The sequence below is a fragment of the Ahaetulla prasina genome, chromosome 10, assembly GCF_028640845.1.
Source record: "Ahaetulla prasina isolate Xishuangbanna chromosome 10, ASM2864084v1, whole genome shotgun sequence".
NCBI classification, from domain to species: domain Eukaryota; kingdom Metazoa; phylum Chordata; class Lepidosauria; order Squamata; family Colubridae; genus Ahaetulla; species Ahaetulla prasina.
Genome location: NC_080548.1, coordinates 20,284,856 through 20,308,721, shown reverse-complemented (window position 1 = coordinate 20,308,721; position 23,866 = coordinate 20,284,856). Strand labels below are relative to the sequence as shown.

Genomic DNA, 23,866 nt, shown 5'->3' with positions numbered 1-23,866 from the left:
ATTGCTTATTTGTACCCTATGACTATCATTAAGTGTTATACCTTATCATTCTTGACGAATGTATCTTGTCTTTTTATATACACTGAGAACATATGCACCAAAGACAAATTCCTTGTGTGTCCAACTACACTTGGCCAATAAAGAATTCTATTCGAATGCTATTTTCATAAAGCTGGAGTAGCTCCAAGTAATAGAGGTTTTTTTCTTCATTGTAGAAGCAAGAAAGCAAGAAATTTTGAACCAGTGTCCTTTTCGTGAGCCCAGTAAGCGTTTCAGTCCAAAAGTTAGCTCCAGTTTTTCAAAATAGAGTGTTCAATTAAACCAGACTGTCCCACCTGAAAATGAGGCAAGATTCCATAACAGGCAAAGTAAGAATTCCTTATAAAGAAAAACATCTAGAAGTTGGTTGGGATGTAAGCTGACTTTCTCGGCTGTCTGTCGAGGAGAAAAACGTAGTATTTGGATTGTACAATGATGGTGGCTACCGTTTGGCTTTTCTGACTACTCTTCGGTCCACTCAACTAAATGTTTAGAGTCAGCCTCACATTCTAAGCATTAAGCCATCTGAAGTGCATCGAAGGTGACTTTGTTCTGTGGGGAGAATATAATTTTTATTGAAACAAAATAAAAACAAAAATAAAGCAAAAAGGTAAAAAAGCAAAAAATGAGCCAGAAAAATAGAAAAGAAGATACAAGGCGGTTTTCCAAAAGTCTTCACAGCAATTTTAAAATACGAATACATTTTTAACCAAACGTGTTTTAATCCTTCTCTCTCTAAAGTTACATCCTATTATTTTTCTTTCTATATTATCTCTCCTGTGGAAACATCCCGAACCATAAATCCCAATTTATTTAGGCAAAACCTCTTAAGAGGCTTCCAAGTTACGAATAAAAAAACCCGTAAAAACTGCAGCGGGCGCCTCTGGAGGTTACCATGAGGCATGGGCATTGTGCCAGCAGATCCCACCTCCGTTGCTGTTCAAAGTAAACCCGGATAAAGATCAAAGCCAGTATACCTGTGAAGCTTAACCCTCCGCAGAGCGCCGCGCTTCGTACAATGCAATTGATTCGGCAGAAGCAGTAATATCGCGCCCTGGGAAGGGAACCGGGGGTGGGAGGTCTCCAGATTTCACCGCCCAGTTCCCAGCAGCCCAAACCAGCATAGCCATAAACTCTGATGTTTCTCACCCCTGATCCCCCCTTTCCCTCTCCCCCCCAAAAAAACCCCACCCTCCCGCTGCAGCCAGTCCCCGGGCCTCCCTCCCCTCCCGCGGAATCCTAGCCTGTCTTGCAGCCGTGAAACAGGCAGGATTGCGCTGGCGACTTTTTGAAAGAAAGACCAAAAAAAAGACGCGATTAAGAGAGGCGCGGCTGCGGCTTTGGCAAGGGCAGGGCAGGGCAGGCACGATCCTCGCGGAGGCGCCGCCGGGCTTGGCAAAGAAGAGCGCTCGCATCCCGGGAGCTAGGCGAAGCAATGCGGCAAGATTCCCACATCCTTCTATTTAAAGAGACCGGCCGCGCCTGGAGAAGAGGAGGAGGAGGAGGTCGCCGGCCGGTGGGAGGGGTGGAGGAGGGGAGGAGGAAGAGGAGGAGGAAGAAATAAAAGGCGAGCCCCGTCGGAAAGCGCGCGCGTGCTAGAGACGGAGGGAGCGCGTGTTTGCCGGCCCGACTGCGGTTGTATTTCGGAGAAGGGGAAAAAAAGCAAATTTCAGGCTCGCCATGGCGGAGATGTTTGCCGGCGTCTGGAAACTGGAAGAGAGCGTCGGTTTCGACAACTACATGAAAGCGCTCGGTACCGTAAGGCGGGCAGAGATGGGCGGCATGGAGGGGTGGTGGTGGAAGAGGCGTTCGCCTCGGAGAAGGAAGGTTGAATTCGTGGAGCGGCAGGGGTCGTCCGCGGCGGGCTAGAAGAGGTTTTGGGGTCTTATGGTGGCGTAGTTGTGGTTAGGTTTCCACGGGGAAGCGGTCTCCGTCCGTCGTGGCCCTATAAAAAAAAAAAGGGGGGGTGGTGGTTTGGAAATGGGGTCTCCCACCTGCCCCCCCCAAAGCCCAACTCATTATTTCATTATTTAGGGGGGTGGTCTTGAGCCCCGGGGATGGGGCAGGTTCCAATGGTAGAGGAAATCCTTGCTGACCCGGTAAATTGGGCTGACTGCAATTCGTACAAACGAGACACACGGGTGTGCTCCTGGCGTTGGGGGCAACGCAGAAAGCCAACCTTTCCTCCCGCAAAGGACGGGCTGCAAAAGCTGGGTCCTGGGGAGCCGTGAGAATGGGGAGGCACCTGGTAGGAAGGGAGCAGAGTGACCCAGAGAAAGAGCCCCCACTAGCAGCAGGTTCCTCCGTCATCTTTTCAAAATGGGAGAGAGGGAGACCTTCAGTAGATGCCGCCCATCATTATCCAGCACCTTGAGTAGCACTTGCAGCAATGCAACGGCTGGGGTGTAACGTGGTAGTAATGAACCTGGCCAGTTGGCCCAAAGTCAGTTGTATATTGCCCCCCTCCCCTCCCCCTTTGTTCCAGTGTGGTCTTCGAGGCAGTCCCGGTAAATGAGAACAAACCGTGTCCTATGACAAAGGCATGAGTGACCGACTGTCCTTGGTGTCATTTGAGGCATGTGGCTACCACGCCAAATGATACCTTGAGATTTTTCCATTGCTCAAGGGAGATAGCAGCAAAGAGACGTGTTTGCAGGGTGGGATTTTAGGACTTGGCATTACCTGAGCTGCTCCTTGTGTAAACTCACCGCTGTGTGGTAGATTTAATTGGAGCTCTCTTTTGGCCGGCCATGTGCCTAGGGAAATCCTTGGCTTTTCCTCCCCTTCCCACCCAACTCGGCATCTGGTAGCAATTTCTGCAAGAGGAGCTGAGTGAGAGCAAAAGCGTGTATTTCACTGAATGAGAGGGTGTGTGTGTGTGTAGAGGTGGGGTGATTGTTCATGTGATGTGTCCTTTTCTGCCAGAAGCTGCTCTGATGGGGCAAGACTGCTGCTGCTGCTGCTTCTCATGAGTAAGCCTGGAACCCTGGCGGGCTTTCCGGCAATTTAAGGGCTTTAGGGAACGGATGCACACTCAATATGTGTTTGTAAGGAAAGAAGGTGTGGGAGCCATGGGGGTATTTGCTCATTCAGCTGGCTGGTACAAACTGGGCTCTTTGTACAAACTCTCCCCCCCCCAACTTTTCTGGGCCTGATTCTGCCAGACGCAAGACTTCCCTGACCTCTTAACTCCTGTGAAAAAGCTTGGCTTTAAGCCAGCTTTGCACAGCTCTTGCCTCGCTTCGTTGGGTGTGGTTTTTAATTGCTTTTGCAGATAGCAAGGATTAAAAATTCCGGCATCGCCCAGTTTTCTCGTGCGTTGAGTAAGGGTCATTAACCAGGTGATCCCACTGTGGTTAAGCAGACCTTGTTTCTACCCAAAACAAAAGATAGGATGGTGGCAGAGGAAACATTTTGCGTTCATCTCCGATTCTCTATATCGCATATGTATCCTGTCTTTTGTTCAGCAGCCCCAGGGAGGAAACCGAGTGTTTCTTAATTTTAATTTTCCCTGATGAAACTCCTGTGGAAATGGGCGGGGCAGGGAGAGTGATTGGTCAAAACACCCTCAGGGAACTTCTATGGCTGATGGCGGAGTGGAAACTGAATCTTGACCACTCCATTTTTTTATGCCGGCGGTCCTTGACGTTTAATGCTTGGTGACTATTTGAAGTTACAATCGACTTCTCCAGGGCTATCGCTGAAGTTCTGATAGCCAGATCCCAGAGGTGGCATTCAACCGGTTCATATTGGTTCAGGTGAACTGGTAGCAGAAATTGTGGATGGTCCTACCCACCCGCCCCGGCTCTATGCCGTCCTATTTAGGCAAGTTTTCGAGGCCGGGCGCATGCGCAGAAGGCATGTGAGTGAGCAAAGCGCAAGTGCGGAAGGCACGCAAAGCACACGTGCATGCATTGAACCAGTGGTAAGAATATTGGAAACCCACCGCTGGCCAGACCCCTTCCTTGGGGGTTTGTTGTTAGTTGCGAAGTCGTGTCCGACCCATCGTGATCCCATGGACAACATTCTTCCAGGCCTTCCTGTCCTCTACCATCCTCTGGAGTCCATTTAAACTCATGCCTACTGCTTCAGTAACTCCATCCAGCCACCTCATTCTCTGATGTCCCCTTCTTCTTTTGCCCTCAATCTTTCCCAGCATTGGGCTCTTCTCCAGGGAGTCCTTCCTTCTCATTAGGTGGCCAAAGTATTTCAGTTTCATCTCCAGAATCTGGCCTTCTAAAGAGCAGTCAGGGTTGATCTCCTCCAGGACTGACTTGTTTGTTCGCCTTGCAGTCCAAGGGACTCGCAGGAGTCTTCTCCAGCACCAGAGTTCAAAGGCCTCAATTCTTTGGCGCTCAGCCTTTCTTATGGTCCAACCTTCACAGCCATACATTGCAACTGGGGAAACCATAGCCTTGACTATACGCACTTTTGTTTCCTTGGGGGTTATGAGATTGCATTTTAGGTGCTCGGCAACTCACTGCATTTATGGCCAATTGCAGTGGTTATAACTTATTGTCCTAAATTGAGGACCACCTGTAACTGAAACATAAATCTTACTACTCTGCTTTGAGTAGCTCCATTAGCCCCACCCGCCCCCCACTGATACAGTTAACTCATTTAAGATTCTGCATTTACACGGAGAGGGGAGAAGCTTTTAGCTGATTGTGCATATTTTTTTTAATTTAAAAAAAAAAAGGAAATCAAACCTACTGCCATAATATAACGGGATTTTTTCCATTAAATTCTGCTGAGTAGAACCCTAGGCATGTGCCAGAAATCGCCAGGGTTAGAGTAGAGTTCATGAATGCAGCAATGAGAATGATTTATGATGGGGAGGTATTTGCAACCTATCTGCATCTGCACAGAAAAAAATTTTTCAGGATTTTTATGGCAGTTTTCATTCCTTCGACTCTTTTCAAATCACTATGAATCTAAAGCTTTAAAGGGAACATTTACTAAGCAGTTATTCCATTATATAGGTAGCACAATTGTTTAAAAAAGAATTCTTAGGTGCAGTGACGAGGAAGCGGATGCTCTCATTTTTTTTATGAACCATAATAACCTTGATAAACTGTAGTTTAAACTGGGGGAATGGTAGAGAGGTTGCTTGAATCTGGGGTTTTCTAGTTTTTGATTTCCAAGCAGTTCCAACACCAATGTATGTGTCAAACCCAAAGACGACACAGCGAGTGAGTTGAGTGCTACTTTCTCCAACTGCCCAGTGCAGGGAAAAGTCAAAAAATTGGCATTGTCTTCTCCCTACATTTGCAACCGTGGAGATGGGAATCTGTGCTGATAGCGCTTCGAAAGAAATGCCACAGTTTTGTCTTTATAGTGTTTCCTTGCTATCGGCAAAGAAGTCCAGAAGTCCATATTTACATAGGCATATTTTCAACTCTCTTGAATGTGAATCCCCTTAAATAAAGCGACATGGTCAAAGAAGCAAGGGGGGTGGGAATCTGATGACTGTTTAATATTTGGAGCCCAGATATGGTGACCCTGAATTAGCCAGAACCTGAAAGAGGAGATCAGCCATCCTCCTTGGTGAGCAATTTGTGTAGACTTTATAGGCATACTTCCTTATCTCCAGAGGTAGCCTGGGCGTCCCTATCTCGTGCCTTCTCCAGATTGTTGGATCTCATTGCTCAAGAGCAGCTTTGGGAAGGGATATTGCTCAATAGCAGAGCATGCCAAAGATTCTAGGTTCAGTCCTCTGGATCGCCAGGTACAGCTGTGGAAACTCCTGCCCCAAACCGTGGAACGCTAGCATTGTTAAGTCAGCGGTACCAAAAAATCGGACCGCATGGAGCAGCAGGATGAGACAACTTACGATCTTTGGCTAAGCGGGGTATAATTTGAGAACTGGAAGTCCCCAGTAGGAGAAAGCTGGATTAAACTTAAAACTTTTTTCTCGTGAGAAAGTCAGGGGAAGGGCAAGCTGCTACAAGCTGTACGGAATTACGTTTCTGGGCTGCTTCTGTTCCCTCGCTCACTCAAAAACGTTTGGATGTTCTTTTTGGCTTGAAGGGCCAAAAAGGACATCAAGAAGACATGTTGGGACCTTGAGGGTATCACCTTGAGTCACTTAGCCCTGTTCCCCCCCCCCACTTTCGTTGTTGATTAATCTCTGTCAAAGGATCCCTTCCCTTCCCGAATTATTTTAAGTAGACATGCAAGGGAATGACTCTGGGGCTTTGGGCCTGTAAAGCAAGAGTCCTTCTCCTTAGCTTCACTCCTTCGTTTAGCTCTCCAATTCTCTGCCTAAGGAAACTCCAATTTTAATAACGACTGAACCCCCCACCCCAGCAAAGATGGTTTCTTCAGTGATGAAATGTAAAATTTGTTACTACCGGTTCCGTGGGCATGGCTTGGTGGGGGAGGGGGGTAATGTGACTGGGTGGGCATGGCCAACTTTTTACTTTTAAAAGCATTTTTTTTTCCTTTAAAAGAAAAAAAAGCCTCTGACGATCAGGCAACTCAGCTGGGATTATCAGTACCTTTTAAAAGCATTTTTTTTACAACCTCTTCAGCCCAAGAGGTGGTAGAAAAAATGCTTTTAAGGGTTCTGATGATCCCAGCTGAGCCACACGATCATCAGAGGCTTTTTTTTCTTTTAAAGGCAAACAAAATGCTTTTAAAAGTAAAAAAAAAACCCTCTGATGAACGCTCAGCTCAGCTGGGCATGGCCGGGGTGGGGGGCAGGGATTTTTGCTACTGATTCTCCGAACCACCCACCACCGTCGCTACCGGATCGGATGATCCGGTCTGAACCGGGAGCATTTCACCCCTGGGTTTCTCCCCCTGATGTCAGTCCCCCTCCTGCTCACAGCTAATTTCTTTCCCTAATTTGCCTCATTTGTTCCCTTACTTCTCCTTTGAAGTGGCACCAAGCGGTCTTTCTGTGTTCACAACAAGTGGAGGTCAGAGTAGCCTTCTTGGGGGGCGGGGGGGATAGTGGGAATTTGAACTTGGATCTCCCCGGTCGAGTCAGGCTCTTGAACTACTTGCCCCTTGCTACTTCATGGCCCAGAGAGGTTGGTGTGTAAATGCAAACTCTTATGGCGGTTGGAATAGAGAGCCTTTATCTGTGATGGGTAGGGTCACGTACATGAGATGGGCTGCTTTATAAATTGGATAGGGGCGTGAAAGGACAGCATATAATTTAATAAATAAATAATAAAAGGAGCAGCACGAAAGAACAGCTGTTTCCTGCTGAATAAAGTCCATTAGATCAGGCAGCAAAATGCAAAAGAGCAAGTTCACACCAGAGGAATGCTAAGTAGTATAAAAGAGCCTTTACATTCATCCAAGAGGCTCTCTAGATCACACATCTTGTTCAAAGAGCATCCATCTGGCAATTATACGCACACACAGACAGTTCTTTGAAGTCCTCTCCATTAAATGGTCCTGTGCCAGGCCAAAAAATAAAATTAAATGGCTTGGCAGTTGAAAAGGCAGTTCACATTCTTCCGGTGAACCCCTTTCTGCTGTCTGATAAAACCCTCCATCTTCAGTTCAGTTCTGCTTGGATTCTGGTAAACAAAGACTTTTTGCTTTTGAGAGAGGGAAATGGGTCCCGTCTCCCCCCCACCCCAACTTTTTAGGATCTTTCAATGTTGTTTCAAGAAGCTGCCTTTGACTTTATAGATCCCTTACTGAAAAGTTAAGATTAGGATTGGCTGTTTTGCACATGCTAAGAGATGGTTTCTTTTTAAATACAGCCGGATAATCTAAAATGGCAAATTTACCAGCCAAACCCAAACAAACCGTCCTAGAGTTTAACACATAAGTCAAATAATTATGGCTTAGTGCAATATAAGAGTCCAACTCCTACATTCTACAATTATTATTTATAGTTTAGTCAAATTATAGTTAACAAAATTATGGCTGGGTGTGATACATGAAGGCAACCAGTTACAGAAAGTTCTTCTAGGGCTAGGCAGACCAGTCTGATTCCTTTTTTTTTTAAAAAAAATCAACATTATAGAATAGGAAGGGACACTCTAATCTAAAGTAGAATTGAGCAATCTCTGATTAATTTGCAGTACCGAAAAATGTTTCCCATGTTTTTAGGCTGCTAAATACTTGGTTTTTTTAGTTTTGGACTCTTTTCTCCCCACCCCCCCTTTCTTGTAGATGTGAACTTTGCCACGAGACAAATTGCTAATTTGACCAAACCTACCACCATTATTGAGGTGAACGGTGATGCAATCACCATCAAAACTCACAGCACTTTCAAGAACACGGAGATCAATTTCAAAGTGGGAGAAGAATTTGATGAGACAACAGCAGATGGCAGGAATGTGAAGGTAAAGATCTGATCTCTACGGTTTGAGCGGTGATCCTGGCCATTCCCTTTAGGATCTACTCACCAAAAGAAGGGTTTTTTGGTCCTTCTAAATTAGCACTTACTGCTCCGATTAGTGATGTTCATGTAGTAATTACAAAAAAGTTAACTGATTAATTGCTTAATTTCTCCTGTGGAATATTGCCATACCTACAAGAAGTGTAGGTCTATATACTAAATTAATTCCCTCTCCCACAGCACCTCAAGAGAGCTCAAAAATAAATTAGAATACTATGCAGTATATGGTATATATTTCTGTTTTATCATTTTGTCATTATGTGCCTAAAATGCATAATACAATTTTGGGGCAAAATAAGATCCTTGCTGATAGATGGAAATTGTCATTGGGCAAATCTCCCTGGATATGAGCTTTCGAAGCACAGCTGTGAAGATTCTCCTTGGTTATCCTTTGTCCATTTATCATCCAGGGTCATATTGAATACTATATTTCATGTGTCCTGTAATGGAATGTCATATCCAAAATGACACCTGGAATGCCGTATCCAAAATGACTTTGATGATAGTTGGAAGATTGAACAGGGTCAATTTGTCCTTCTCTCTTTTAAAAGAAGGAGGTAAACCAAATTCATGGAGGAACAATGCTTCTCTATGGTAGTTTCTTTTTTTTTAAAATAGAAGTACCGCAACACAATGGTAAAATCTCATCCGTCACTATTTTCTTATGGCCCTCAGGTTGGCTGGTGCTAAAATCGAAAGTTTAGATAAACTTCTAGCCTGTTCAGAGTTCTAATCAGCCTTTTTGAAATCTTACATGGATAGCTGTGAGAGTTTGCGTTGTATTGTGTTGTTAAGGTTTACATATAGGGCTTCTTTCCATTGATCTGTAGCTGGAAGAACATTCAAAGGATACAATGTCTGTTGACAAAGTCTGAAGTTAAAGCCCTTCGTGTATTTTATGTGAATGTCCCAGAGTATCACACCCACACTCCCTTCGATTGAGAGTTTATTCCTAAATAAACACTGAAGCCAATCTTAACTTGGATACTTATTCATGAAACTGAACTCTTTATCAGAACTTAGATAAAATAAGCCCATTCATAGGACTTTCATCTTCCTGGTCCTTAAAAGGAACTTGTGCTACTGGTTTTTTTTTTAAAGTAGTTGTAAATGACAGAACAAAACTTTGTGATGATTATTTTTACTAGCTTAAAAGTAGAAGCCCAGAGTTACCCTGTTTGTGGGTAAGATGGGTGGCCAATAAATTTAATAATAAAATTCCTATCCTGACTACTCCATAGCTGTGACTTGACAGAAGAAATCTTCCTTAGAGTTCAGCCTTGCCAGGATATTTAAATTTTTAAAATTAAGGACTGCAGGAAACCATAAAGCTTCTGATTTCAGTCTGCTTTGGCTACAGAACATAACATGATAAGAAAGTCAGTAAATCGTTTCAAAGCAGTTATTTCTTTGGAGTAGTAGCCTTTTTACAATTAAATTGCATACAATTCCATTAGCTAGTATCATTCTTCTGAAAAGACACCTATATCAAGGATTTGCTAACGTGCATTGTTATTTATTGTGATTACCAATTGCTAATTAATTAAAAATACAATTTAAGTGTTGGATAGCTGTTCTGAGAGAATGAGTATCTTGTGGGCTTTCCATAAGAAGTGGTGCTTGGTGGACCTTCAGAGCAACTCCGGGAATGTGGCTAATAGCCAGCCAGAGAAAACCAACAGAGCAGTTTCTGAAGCTTGGCATCATTAAGACATGTAGACATCAATTCTCAAAATTCCTCAGCTAGCTGAGGAATTCTGGGAGTTGAAGTCCACATGTCAAGTGTGAGAAGCACTGGTCTTAGAGTGACACTATAGAAGCATATGTTCCCTGGGAGATGTGGCCGTAATATAAAATCCAATCAAGGATAATTCTAGTCAGGGGTGAAAATCCAGCAGGTTCTGACAGGTTCTGGAGAACCGGTAGCAGAAATTTTGAACAGTTCGGAGAACCGGCAAATACTACCTCTGGCTGGCCCCAGAGTGGGGTGGGAATGGAGATTTTGCAATATCATTCCCCCAGGAATGGGGAGGGAATGAGGATTTTGCAATATCCTTCCCCTGCCACTCCCGCCATGCCCACAGAACCAGTAGTAAAAAAAAAATTGGATTTCACCACTGATTCCAGTCCTCTGGCTTCCAAAAGGACCTTGTACTCTGCAGTTAGCCATGAGTGGGAATAGCGGCTGGAGTGAAAAGGAATTTCTTGGCAGGATGATTGTAGTTAGGTTTGTTATAGGGGTTGTCGCATGAATGCCTCCCCTCAATCCTTCAATTTCTCTAAGGATTCTTTAACTACTCATGGAAAATTTTACTTAGCTAATCCTTTCTCTTGTGTATTGCTCAAGGATCTTCAGCAATCCTTTTTATGGTAATTACGCTATTTTCCATTGATGAAAGGAGGAAAGATTAGGGAGCTATAGAGGTTGGGAAAGGTTTTTAGATTTATCCATGGTAAAAGAAAAAAAAATATTTATCGTCCTTTCCAAAGACATAATTGTGATTCCAATCAGGAGGCTCTGTGGCTGTTGTTGTTGTTTTTTAAAGGAAAAACTAGTTACGTACCATTTCACATAACATGCAGTTATCTAATCTAGGTTTCTGGGCTTCTGCTTCGAAAGACTACTGCTATACATGACTAATGCAAACACAAGCAGAAAAAATGGGCAGGTCACAACTGTACATTCAATTGTCTTTTTAAAATCTTGCCTAATCCCTTTTTCCATTCATAATCCCCAAGCTGTCTGGCTATGAAATGAGCAGGATTATTTCTTTCTACAGTCTATTGTGACACTAGATGGAGGGAAGCTTGTTCACATACAAAAATGGAATGGAAAGGAGACCTCACTCGTTCGAGAAATAAAAGATGGCAAGCTGATATTGGTAAGGGAACCAACACACACATTTTTTTCCCTTGGCAATTGGTGGCTTCTATTGTAGGAAGAAATTCACTTGGAAATTGTTGAGATAGAGTGATGCCAAAGCACTTCTAGACAATGAAAATTAACTAGTATTAATTGGGAAGTCTGAATTATTTTTTCTTTCAAATGAATAAGCCATCAAAGGGAGCATAAAACCAAATAATGCAGTTTATAGCATCCCTGGTTTAGTTACTTGGAAATATCTGATTTCCAGATATTTTAGAAACTCAGTGTGCAAAATGCTTCAAATTCAAAACAGGTGGTTTAGAGTGAGACGTGGATTATTTGGCCCATTTTAGAAAGTGTCTTGGCACCCTTTGAAAGTAGCCTGGTGATCGAATCTGGGACTTTTGCACTCAGAAAGTGTGTTTCAGATTTGAAAATGTTTTTGCAATCCTGCCAGAAATATCTTCAGCCTTGAGGAACATTTTTGAGCATAGAATTGATCAACTGCTGATTAACAGAATTGATCAACTCAACCCTTAGTTCTTTCCTTTGGGGAAGAGAATATAGACTTCTCGGACAAAAAACTAGAGTAAATACTCTTCATGTTTAGGCTAAGACAGTCTTTATTCTATTAAAAAAAAGGTAGGGAACAATTGTTTATTCATAGAGAAATATAGCCACAGGGCTGACCCAACCTAAAGTATCATAATTTGGTTTATTTTGATTCAATTTAATATGCAAGGCAAGTCTGGCTCATTTTTGATTAGCAGAATGATGGTTAATGTCTTTGTAAATTGGACAAACCAAGCCTGTAATAATTTAGTGCCATAAAAGTGATAACTTTCTTTCCCATAGGCAGATTGTCCTTCAGCATTCCAGAACAAAAGATAATTGTCTTATGTATCATCATCTCTTTCAGACTCTGAAAATGGGTGATGTGATCTGCACTCGTACCTACCAGAAAGATAACTAGAAAGTTTCTACCTCCTTCCTATCGTAATACTATTTTTCACTGCCGAATTGCTGATGTTTTTTCTTTCTTTGTGTTTTGTACACTTACTGAAATTTTGGAGACCTTTCAGTATCTAACCTGAGCTCTCTTCATAAGTGCCAGTCACCCTGACCTTTATGGAGTTTTGGGTGTGCCCACACATTTTTACTATCGAAGAGATCTTTTAAAAAACAATAATAAAGTGAAACAATTGTTACCAAAAAAAAAGTCTAGTTGAGTGTTCTGCTTTTATCAGGATTATGACTGTGCCTCATTTAAAACCGCACATTTTCATCAAAATTAGTGTCTATTTATCTACCTGACAGAGGCAGTTGCTATGTTCATGCTGTTGCCTGTCTGAAGCGCTTCTTAGGAAAATGAATACACAAGTCAGCATTAGATTTCACTCTTGCCTGTTAGTAATTGGCAACTGAGCCACAAAGTCTGCTCTACAGAGGTATGCTTGCCTTCTACAAAACTACCATATTCTTATCATTTTGCAAGACAAAATATGTGTAAGACTGATATTACATTAGACTCATTCAGACGGTTTTCCAAAACTATATATTCCACTGCTTATCAGTCAAGATTGTTTTTTCCATCACAAGTATTATTAAAGATCTGGAACAAGATTAATACAGATTCTCCCAGCTAGCAAATTTACAAGTTGTCTCATTACTCTGCTAGCTGCAGGGTGACCTGATAGATAGAGAACTACCTGCATTATATACAAGGCTGTTCGATATCAGAGTGGGGTCTCTTGAAGATCTGAATTATGAAATTCCTTTTCTAGTGTGGCATGTGATGCCCGTAACTTTAAACATTACATAGCATGCATAGACTGTTTTAGATGTTGTTATAATGGCTATCATAGTCCTGTATCTTGATTTGGCTTGTTTGTATATAAATTGGCCCTAGAAACATGAATATTTATCAATTCAGTTTTAGGAAGGCACAGCAAATAACCAGAATGGATCATATAGGCAGCAGCGAGCATACTGCAATCCCTCAGACACAAATCTCTGGGTGGAGTGAACAACTTTTAAAGTACACAGATAAGTTTGGAAATATGTACCAACCAGTTTTATTTTCTCCTGTCAGCAACAGTATTTCGAAAGCACTGCATCATTCCTGGGATGGTTATATCATTTTTGACCAAAATTTCTTGCTCCAATTGCTTAGTCAGTTTCTAGTGATTCTCCAGTGTATGTATTTAGGGAGGAGCACATAAGTCTCCTATCAGTGACTTTAAATGAAGCACACCAAAACAATAGCTGTCTTTGCAAAAAGCACCATCTTCTAAAGTGGTATTGCTCAATCTCAGCAAATTTTAAGATGTGCAGACTTCAACTCCCAGAATTTCCCAAGCAGCATTCAGTTCTGGGAATTGAAGTCCACACATCTTTAAAGTTGCCAAGGTTAAGAAACATGGTCCTAGAGCATTTTATCTGAGTGACTGGTTATCTGCATGTATTTCCAATGAGTTTCTTATAGAGACAAATCATCAAATTTTATATAACAAAATATATGTTTGTTTCTGATTTGTGTCAATCTAAGTTGCACTGGACACTTAAACATTTTATACTTTCCTTCTGAAGTATCAGTACGTGAGTCAAAAATAACAGCAATGTACTTGAGCCCTGCTTATATCAGCACTATTGACATCAATGTTGTACCCTCCAGGAAGGCAAAAATGCCAGTTATGTATTTTGAATTTATGTCACTAGCTAAGTGTTCTTAAGCATTACGTTAGTGTTACATTTCTACATTTGACAAAGTAGCTACTGCTCAACAACTGATGCCTTTTAATAAAATATTATCAGTGCTTACTTTGGGTTGCCGGGGGCTAATGCAACTCTCCTGCTAGTTTCTACACTGTGTAAACAAGAGGCTTGTTCCAAATGTTAGGATAACTTAAACAGAAGATACCCAGTTGACAATTCATGGGAAGATCTACCTGACTCATCAACCGCTCCCTCTTATCTTTGCAAAATAAAAAAAATTAACTGGCACGTACTGGAGAGAGGAGCAGTCCTGGGTATTACTTTATGCCTTTATTCATCCAGTAGGTAAAGGTAAAGGTTCCTCTTGCACATATGTGCTATTCGTTCCTGACTCTAGGGGGTGGTGCTTATCTCCTTTTCAAAGTTGAAGAGCCAGCGCTGTCCGAAGATCTCTCCGTGGTCATGTGGCTGGCATGACTAAATGCCAAAGGCTCATGGAACGCTGTTACCTTCCCACCATTTTTTACCTGCTTTTGAACTGCTAGGTTGGCAGAAGCTGGGACAAGTAATGGGAGCTCACCACGTTACGTGGCACTAGGGGTTCGAACCACTGAACTGCCAACTTTCCATCGACAAGCTCAGCCTCTTAGCCACTGCATCCCATATTCATCCAATACATCTGGTCAATAATTATTTTGCACACTGCTGCTGGGGGAACAGGTGTCTGACTTAGGTATACATCTGTACTCCTGGCTTTTGCTGGAAAAGTAAGAGGCTGTGGCTTTGGCTGGCATGCCAGTTGCAGTCCTACCCTATCTTAACTGTTGTGACTCATTCCCTACTTAGATTATCGCAACACACACTACATTTGAGGATCACTTAGTTTTCAGTTGGTTCAAATTACAGGAGCCTGTGTGTTGACTGGTCTTTGTTGGTGGGATCATATTATACCAGTAATGTGAGTCTTGCACTAATTGCCATTGGCCTTCCAGATGCAATTGAAAATGCTAACTTATATAGCTCTATGAGACTTGGCCCTTATTTGCAGGACTGCATTCTCCCATTGGAATATGTCTAGGCAGTTTGATACACTCAGGAAAAAATATTAGCCGCACCCTTTGGAATGGGAGGCAGTTTGATACACTCAGGAAAAAATATTAGCCGCACCCTTTGGAATGGGAGTGGGGGTAAAGTTCTATGACACTGTGTAGCTGAACCAGTTCTTTGGAACAGCTTCCAAGTGGACATCTGACAGGCTCCAACCCTGATTACATCCTACAATTGCTCAAAGCAGATAGTCCTTGGGTCTTCATCTTAGTTGGGTTACAATTTGGCTATTTTGTTACTCTATGTCTTCATTCACTGGTGGACCTTTTAGGGGTATATTTTTGTTATTGCGTATCATTTCTTGCGCATCTTGTAATCTTTAGTCCTTGGGCATGCACTACACAAGAGGCACTTTGCTCGAACCTATATTCGGCAAAGTGGGCCTTCAAAAAATTTAGCAGCTCTATTACAGATCCCAGTTTAAAAACTTTATGAACCAAGCTGAAAACTTTTAAGCATGCAACTTATAACACAAAGAGCTGATAAAACTACACTATGCAGACACTTATGTCATCAATGTACATTGTGCCAATCAGAGTAGGAAAATTCAATAATACACAAGCAGTGGTTTGCCTTGAAGAGGTAATATAGGCACAAACAAGGGTGTTTTTTGGCAATTACCAATATGGTTCTTGGAGTGATTGACAGTTACATTTCTGAGAAATAGTACTATGCTAGAGGCATGAACTGCAAGACAGCTAACTTACCTAATCTCTGATCAAAGAGAATTTAGTTACACACCTTATGTAAATTGCCTTAGATTTCCCAAAGGCAGAGAAATACAGGATATAACTAAGACATAAGCTTCAAAGTTGCCAGGATAATACAGAAAAGCTGGCACTCCAACGGTTATATCACTGACTGCACCTCTGCACTCTTAATAGCTAAAATAATATAATGGAGAGAAAAGTTATTTCAAGTTATATTCGGCTCTTGACATTTCATGGACGTGCTGTAGGGGTTTTTTTGGTAACAAGAAGTCACTATGGTTTCACTGACTTCTGCCAGGCTGTTCTTCAACTTCCCAATTTAGACTAGAGCCTGGAACTGACCAACAGTTTCCTGTCCAAATAACAATGCCTTAAAGCAGTGCCCTCAACCTTTTGGGCACCAGGGACCAGTTCCATGGAGAGATTTTTCCTCAGACCGGAGGGGGGGGAGTGCTGTGGCCTGCCAGTGGCCAGCAGAACTGGTAACAGATTCGGACAGTGAGGAAGTTGGGGAGGAACACGGGCCAGTCCTGGAGTCTGGGGAAGGCTCTGATGAGGGCTCTGTGTTGGAGGCAGAGAGGGGGCCAGGGCCGGATGCCAGTTATCAGCTGCCTTCAGAGGCAGACATCAGTGAGGCAGACCAACAGCTGGAGCCTGTTCCCAGTGTGTGCATGCACAGAGTTGTGAGACAAAGGGAACAGCTAAAGAACATGGGTCGATTTGGGAGTAAGGCCACAGGTGGACGATGAATGGCCCCTCCCCGAGGGAATAAAAGAGTGAATTGGTTAGTGACTCTGAGACGCTTTGCCAAGTTTTGAAGATATCGGCCTGGCAGCTCTCCAAGCCAGATAAGGTCTGTGACTGTAAATTCTCCCTTGAAAGACTTTGCTAATGGTGAATGAAAGGAATTCAGTTTGTTTAATAAAAGGGGTTTTGTCAGAACCAGGATTCTGCTTCGTGCTTTTTGGGGAAGCCTAGGTCACAACAGTGTGGTTTTGCATGCTGCTTGCATCCCATGGATGGGGATTCACTTGTTTGCGCAGCCTGGTTGCTGGCATGACATAGCCCGGTGCCGGTCCATGGATTGGGGGTTGGGAACCCCTGCCCTAAATATAATGGTTAGTGTAAAAGCAGCACATTACGCTCAGTTTCATTTATATGAGCCCCACTCAGGCAATTCTCTTCTGGACAAGGGGAGCAAAATAGCTCTATGAAGTTCACTGAGGTCTGGAATCTTCATTTCACCTCTTAAAGCCAGTCTAGGAAAAATAAACTCCAAAATGCAGTCTCATCCACTGCAAATCACTGACTGCACTCCTGCAGCCTCCAAAACCAACAAAGTATAATGTAAGTGAGCTTCCAACACAAAAATGCTGACACCCTGGTTTTTAAAGCATCTCACAATAGGAAAGTGAGACAACTAGGAGGGTTCTTATTTCTGTCCCTTCTCCAAATCCAAATCTACAATAAAAAGAACCCCATGAACCAAAACTTTATTCATGGTTCAAAGGTGAACACTTAGCTCATTTCTCAGTTTTTAAGACAACTGGTCCTGTACCTGATTTCTTCCTCTTACAGTATTACAGGACAAATGGGATAACAGGAATGCAGTGGCATGATCTGTTCTTCAACCAATGTGTCCTTGTCAGGTGAGAGGATACCTTCACAGTTCCTTCTGCTGGTAGGCAGACAATAAGTGGCAGATGCTGAGTCAACACAGTTGTTCCCAAATGAGGAAATGCGCCAACTGCCAGCTCCATGCAAGTTTCTGCAAGATGGCTCTTTAGTTGCTCTAAAGAGACTGGCTAAAATCCAAGCATGAAGAAACGAAAGAAAGGAGTTAAGATTTCACAAGAATGAACAACTGGGACAAGGTACCACCCAGTGGCAGGCTGCTCCTTCCTTTCTACTTTATGGGAGGAGAATAGCTATCCTTATGATAATCCTTGAAAAACTAAGGTGATTTTCAAAGAAGGAAAAACCATTTTATCCTAACGCATCCTGCTGGTTCAGTTGTTCTTTTTCCAACTGATGACCAGAGGGAATGGAAGCCACAATTTGCACTGAGAACACATGCAGTCCAGAATCAGATTCTCATTCTCATTCCTTGTGCTTTTTCTTATGATGTTTCTTTTTCCTTTTCCGAGATGGACTGTTTTTTTCCTTGCGTTTTGCCTTCTTCTGAGCTGGCTGATTCCCATTGTCAGAATTGGTGCTGTCGGAAGCCTCCAAGTCTGTGTTCTTACGTTTCCTTTTTTTCTTTTTATCCTGGTCAGGAGAAAAAAAAAAGTCCTGATGAATTTTGTATGACAGAGTATATATTACTACATACAGGTAATCCTTGACTTATGACCACAATTGAGACCAAAATTTCTGTTGCTGAGTCTGTTGTTGAGTTTTCTCCCATTTTATGATCCTTCTTGTCACAGTTGTTAAGTGAATCACTTCATTTAACAACCATTAAGTGAAATAACACAGTTAAGTTAGTAACACAGTTGTTAAATGAATCTGGCTTCCCCATTGACTTTGCTTGTCAGAGGGTTGCAAAAGGTGATCACATGACCCTGAGATACGGCAACCATCATAAATATGAACCAGTTGCCAAGCATCCAATTTTTTATCATGTGGGAATGCTGCAATGTTCATAAGTGTGAAAAACAGTCTTAAGTCACTTTTTTCAGTGACGTAACTTTGAACAGTCACTAAATGAACTGTTGTAAGTTGAGGAGTACTTCTACAATGGAGCTACTTCTCTGCAGAAATAAGGTCCGCCCACCCAAAAAAAGCAGACTAAAAATAGAAGCCATTATTTGTTACCTAGAACACAAACTAAACTATACATGCAAACTGGCATCTAATTATAAATTAAGCATGCTCAATTTGTGCAGGGAAGTTTCAGTAGATACTGTGTATCTTTTAATGTCACAGCTCTGTGAACTGCTACCAATTCTTATCTATTTAACAGCAGAGCTCTTTCCAGTAACCTTTGACATGCAGCTTTAAGAAAGTGGTACCTTTCAATGAAAGGCAAAGGCCACTCTTTTGAAGACAGCAAAGTCCACATTCTGGACAGAGAGGACCGCTAGTTTGAAAGAGGGTCAAAGAGACCATCACCTGTTTACAACAAAGCCCTTTCAGTAGTTCCAAGAAGGTTCCGCACACATTTGCACTATTTAGGTGACCCTGAGGGCACAGGTAAACCTCCAAGTGGCCTCAACAACTTTCAGAGGGAGTGCTAAAGACCAGATGACTGCAAGGAATATAAATCCTTCCATTCTCCACAATTCAATCAGAATTGAAGAAGCTTCCTGGATGAGAAGCAGTGGTGCGCTGCCCTTGGTTCAGACCAGTTCGCAAGAACCGGTAGTAAAACTGGCAGGAGGCTCCACCCACCGACCCGGACATCATCAGGAAGTTTCTGTGCATGTGCAGAAGCTCCTGCGTATGTGTAGAACTGTGCATGAGCGAGCGAAGCGAGCATGCATGGTCCCGTGGCAAACCGGTAGTAAAGGTAAATAGAACGCACCCCCGATGAGAAGCAAAACATCTTCAAGGAAAACCAAAGAAAGCCCAATTGCCTTTTGGAAAAGCATCTTTGGGCAATCATGACCTGGATAACTGAGAATGTCCATATATACCTTTTTCCTTTTCTTCATAGAGTGGTGAGCTTTCTTTTCATCTTCTGCAGGGACAGGTTCATCCTCTGGTATAAGGGTGTATTTTGTCCCTCCTGGCTGCATGAAGCAATCTTTGGCAAAATGACCTACAACAAATGAATTATATAGATACATAAAATAAGGCAACCTTTTTAGATTATTCTTCTCTATTTCCTCAAGATTTAAACAGAATTCTAGATGCTATTTATACCTAAGTGCTTAAGTCCCATTACATTTATGTTCTCCAGTTTTGAGGAAAAGGGCATATATTGTCACCGTATGGAATAAAAATACCCACAAATAAAGGCCCACAAATAAAGTTATATTTTCTTCATTTCTCAACTTTTTTCAAACCCCTATCTTCTATAACTCTCTGAAAACGCACAATAAATGAAAAAAAATATTAATCACATACCTGGACAACCACACTTCTTACACACAGTGTTCAAAACAGCTTCTAAAGTGATCTTTTGACTGGTATAATCTCTAAAGGAGCATTTTTTCCGTGCCTCTTGACTGCATAAAAACACAAGAATTTTCAAAAACAGAAACATCATTAATATGGAAAAAAACTGATTCTACTTGGAACAATGAACACATTCTAAGTTATGTCAATAAAATTGACATAATTTTCAGACAGCTTTCTGAATTGTCACTATGATTTTTTCTAACTTATTGTCCATAATCAGAAATCTATGCAATCATATAATTATTTTAGCAACCTTTTTATATCATCCAACCTGTCACAGTTCAAGACAGTTTATATACTACAAAAATATATTTCATAAAAACACGCTAAAAATTACAAATGCAGCCCAGGACCACCTGTTTACACAAGTATGGATTTCAATACTTGTGAATTCCACAGAATTCAACAGCCACATTTTAAGTTGCCAAGGTTAAGAAACACAGGTCTACCCAAAAAGCCTGCCAAACATAATGGTTTTCACTGCTTTGAAAATACATGTTTGTGCATAAATAAAGAACAGAAATAGTGAAACTCATTTGCCAACAAAGAGCTGAGATGGATAGTTAAAAAGTGTGGGATATAAGTGTGGGAAGAATCCAACACCTTGGCATAGTACAATCACACTTAAACATAAAATGTTGACTGGCTATTCTATGGGCGATAAGAAAATCAACAGAAAGAGTGGAATGAAGTGGTTTACAAGACTGGATGAAATACTGAACAGAAATCCTCCACACCACATTTTGTGGCAGGTTCATCAGTCCCCAACATTTTTGGCACCAGGTTTTGTGGAAGACAATTTTTCCACAGATCAGAGGTGGGGGAGGGGGAAGGAGCACATCATCTAGATCCCTTGCATGTGCTGTTTACAGTAGGGTTCACTTGGCCACCTCCAGCTGTATGGCCCGGTTCCTAACACATGCCACAGATCGGTACTGGTCCTACAGCCTGGGGGTTGGGGACCCCTATCTTGGTGGTCTCTTCTACTGAGCTCAAAAGAACTGTTGGATTTTTACACTTTCTCCATGAGAAGTCATACTAGAAAGACCTTCGGTATAGAGAAGAAATATTAGAGGTATGAAGATTTCACTTACTCAAGGACAACATTATTGGGGTCTAAGTCCTTTCCTGTTCCTTGGTTAACAACTTTCATGGAAAGAGATAGTTTCAGTTTGTCATCTGTCTTCTGAAAAAACAAGGCAATACATTTTGATTTTTGTTTCATTCCCAGATACCCAAGGCAAAAACTGATGTTGAGCTTATAATAATCACTTTAAGGTATTATACTTCAATCATTGAAATGTATTAATATAAAATACATTAGCTATTCATAATGAGCTTTCAGATAGTATCAACCTTCCATGTTTTCCCGAAAATAAGACCCTGTCTTATATTTTTTTGAACCCTGAAATAAACGCTTGGCCTTATTGCATTGTGCTCAAAAGCCTGATTGGGCTTATTATCAGGGGATGTCTCATTTTGGGGGAAACAGGGTATCTATGTTTTAAGGCAGAATTGGACTGGATATTTCAGATTGGGTACTTTGTGAAATATGTAAACAACTTTGATTGAGTTGCATACGGTTACAATAAATTTACAGAATGGATCAATTTTTGAACTCATTTGTGATGTCTTGTAAGCGCATCATTCAGAAAACTCAATCTCATTCAATTCCATGTTTATTTAAAATTCCAATAAAATTAATGTTTTCTATGAGAATTTAGATTTTCAGATTGCATACTTTTTCAGTAGCTTTGCCTGTGAACTTCACAGTAAATGTTAAGACTGTGATATCATTCTTCTTTAATAAAAGTATTTGTACAGTAAATGTTAAAGATAAAATCTTTATTGGTAGAAATCATAAAATAGAGCCACAAATTTACCTCTTTTCTTATAAGTTTCACCCATACTTTTTCTCCAACGTCCACCATCTCTGAAGGTTTGTCCACTCTACAGTTTGACATTTGGCTTTTGTGAACAAGGCCTACAGCAATAACAAGAGAGAAAATATTTGATTTTCTGCTAGAAATCAGTAACATAATTTTCTAAAACAACCCACATTTTACAAAGAAACTACTCAGTTTTGTTTTCTATTCATTTTCCCATAATACAAGTAATCATCAATTTACAACAGTTCATTTAGTGACCGTTCAAAGTTACAACAGCTCTGAAAAGTGACTTGTTTTACAACTGTTGTAGCATCCCCACAGTCACATGATCAAAATTCGAATGCTTAGCAATTGGTTCATATTTATGACGGCTGCAATGCCCAAGGATCTTGTGATCACCTTTTGTGACCTTCTAACAATCAAAATCAATGTGGAAGCCAGATTCACATAACAGCTATGATACTAAGTTAACAACTGCAGTAATTCACTTAACAACTGTGACAAGAAAGGTCTTAAAATGGGCAAAATTCACTTAACAATTCTCTCACTTAGCAACATAAATTTTGGGCTCAATAGTGATCATAAGTCAATGACTAGCAATGTAAGCTTGGTGTAAGCCACCAAGGTTACTTGGGAATGGGTACGCTCAACACTTGTAAGTGGAAAAGTAACACCACACACTATATTAACAAAATAATGTCAACCAAATAGTCATCATATAATTAATCAAACCTTGTTTTTGGGTTCCTGGGATTTTTATAAATGCTCCATATTCTGTCACAGAAGCAACCTGTAAAAATATATATATACACCACCACTCACAAACAAAGCAACATTTATTAGCATACTGTCTCCTTACCCTGCTCCCAGTAACAACAGATGCTAACACAATATTCTTAGTTCTGTCTATTTGATGCCAAAGATCAGGTAGCCTCTTGAGATTTAACTGTTTGGAAATACCAGAGGGAATACTTACATAAATATGGGTCTACTGGTGTGCTATTTCTTTCACTGAATCTTATCCATCTTAAAAATTGTCTCCTTAAACTAAAATTCTATGTATATTTGGGAATAAACCTTAGCCACTCTGGCATGGCTAACTTGTGAATATATTCATATTATTAATGTAGATATTAGAAATTCAGCACCGAACCACCAACTGCTATAGCACAATTCCACACCAAGATGTTATTCAAGAAACTTTACCAAAGCCAGTAACTTAGTTCCTAAATCTATTGATTAGCGACATCCTAGTCACTTATACGAAGGATATTTTTAAAAACCGTCTGTTGATTGAATTTTTTTTAAAATTATACATACTATCTATTTAACCTATCTGAACTTAAAAATCTTGTTAACTGTGAAAACACATTTTTATGATGTATTCAATCTTATCTCTCTGAAAATTAACCCTTTAGGGACCATACCTCTCCTTGGAAAACAGCATAGAGTTCCGGAAGCTGATCCATCGCTTTCAACTACCACAAAAGGAGTTTATAACAATCTTCTGGTCAAGTTTCCTTTTCTATGTTCTATATTATCCCCTGGGCTGCTAACAAAAAAAAAGCTCTTGCACTGAAAAAGAAACAAAGTTAAAGGAGACACATTACAAATAACCTAAGTCAGCAAAGCGCAGTAAAGCGAATCCAAGCTCCCCCCCCCCGCCTCCACATTCCAGTCAGCGTGTACACCTTGCTCCCCCCACCTCATCCGGCAGTGGATGATGGGAGCCGTCTCCAGTGCTGAACTACAACTACCATTAATTTACCTCACAGGAAAAACCGTGAGGAGAAAGTGACAGGCCTTGTCACCCTTGAGAAGGAGGAGCCAAACTGAAGAGAATTTAAAACTTGAAACTGCCTTCCCCGATCCTTCTTGGCCCGACTGGCATCTTACCGCCGTCAGGATACAGACCAGGTCATCCGCTCCAACGACCGTCTTCGTTCTCCGCCGCCCTCAGAGCGCAGGCAGTCTTCTCTTTGCCCCCCCTCCTCACTTTTCAGCCAATGGGGAGACAGAATAAACGCGGGGTCGAGCGAGAGTCTCG

The 23,866-nt window shown here is 41.6% G+C and overlaps 2 protein-coding genes across 4 annotated transcripts; one reads left to right on the top strand and one right to left on the bottom strand.

Moving 5' to 3' along the window:
- The first annotated feature begins 1,591 nt into the window (after positions 1-1,591).
- On the top strand, positions 1,592-12,492 carry FABP3 (fatty acid binding protein 3). Its single transcript, XM_058195304.1, has 4 exons — positions 1,592-1,792; positions 8,179-8,351; positions 11,188-11,289; positions 12,193-12,492. Exons 1-4 carry the CDS (start codon positions 1,720-1,722, stop codon positions 12,244-12,246), a joined length of 402 nt encoding a protein of 133 aa, XP_058051287.1. The 5' UTR covers positions 1,592-1,719; the 3' UTR covers positions 12,247-12,492.
- Positions 12,493-12,632: 140 nt separating this feature from the next.
- On the bottom strand, positions 12,633-23,861 carry ZCCHC17 (zinc finger CCHC-type containing 17). Of its 3 annotated transcripts, none has more exons than XM_058195301.1 (8): positions 23,716-23,861; positions 23,247-23,394; positions 22,552-22,609; positions 21,814-21,914; positions 21,025-21,116; positions 19,877-19,977; positions 19,444-19,568; positions 12,633-18,073 (listed from the first exon to the last, which is right to left on the bottom strand). In XM_058195301.1, the coding sequence occupies exons 2-8, from the start codon at positions 23,286-23,288 to the stop codon at positions 17,906-17,908; spliced, it is 687 nt and encodes a 228-aa protein (XP_058051284.1). In that variant the 5' UTR covers positions 23,289-23,394; positions 23,716-23,861; the 3' UTR covers positions 12,633-17,905. The 3 variants fall into 3 exon arrangements, with proteins under 3 accessions (XP_058051284.1, XP_058051285.1, XP_058051286.1); XM_058195302.1 differs by having other exon boundaries at positions 23,588-23,851; XM_058195303.1 differs by lacking the exons at positions 22,552-22,609; positions 23,716-23,861 and having other exon boundaries at positions 23,247-23,385.
- Between the last annotated feature and the right edge of the window lie 5 nt (positions 23,862-23,866).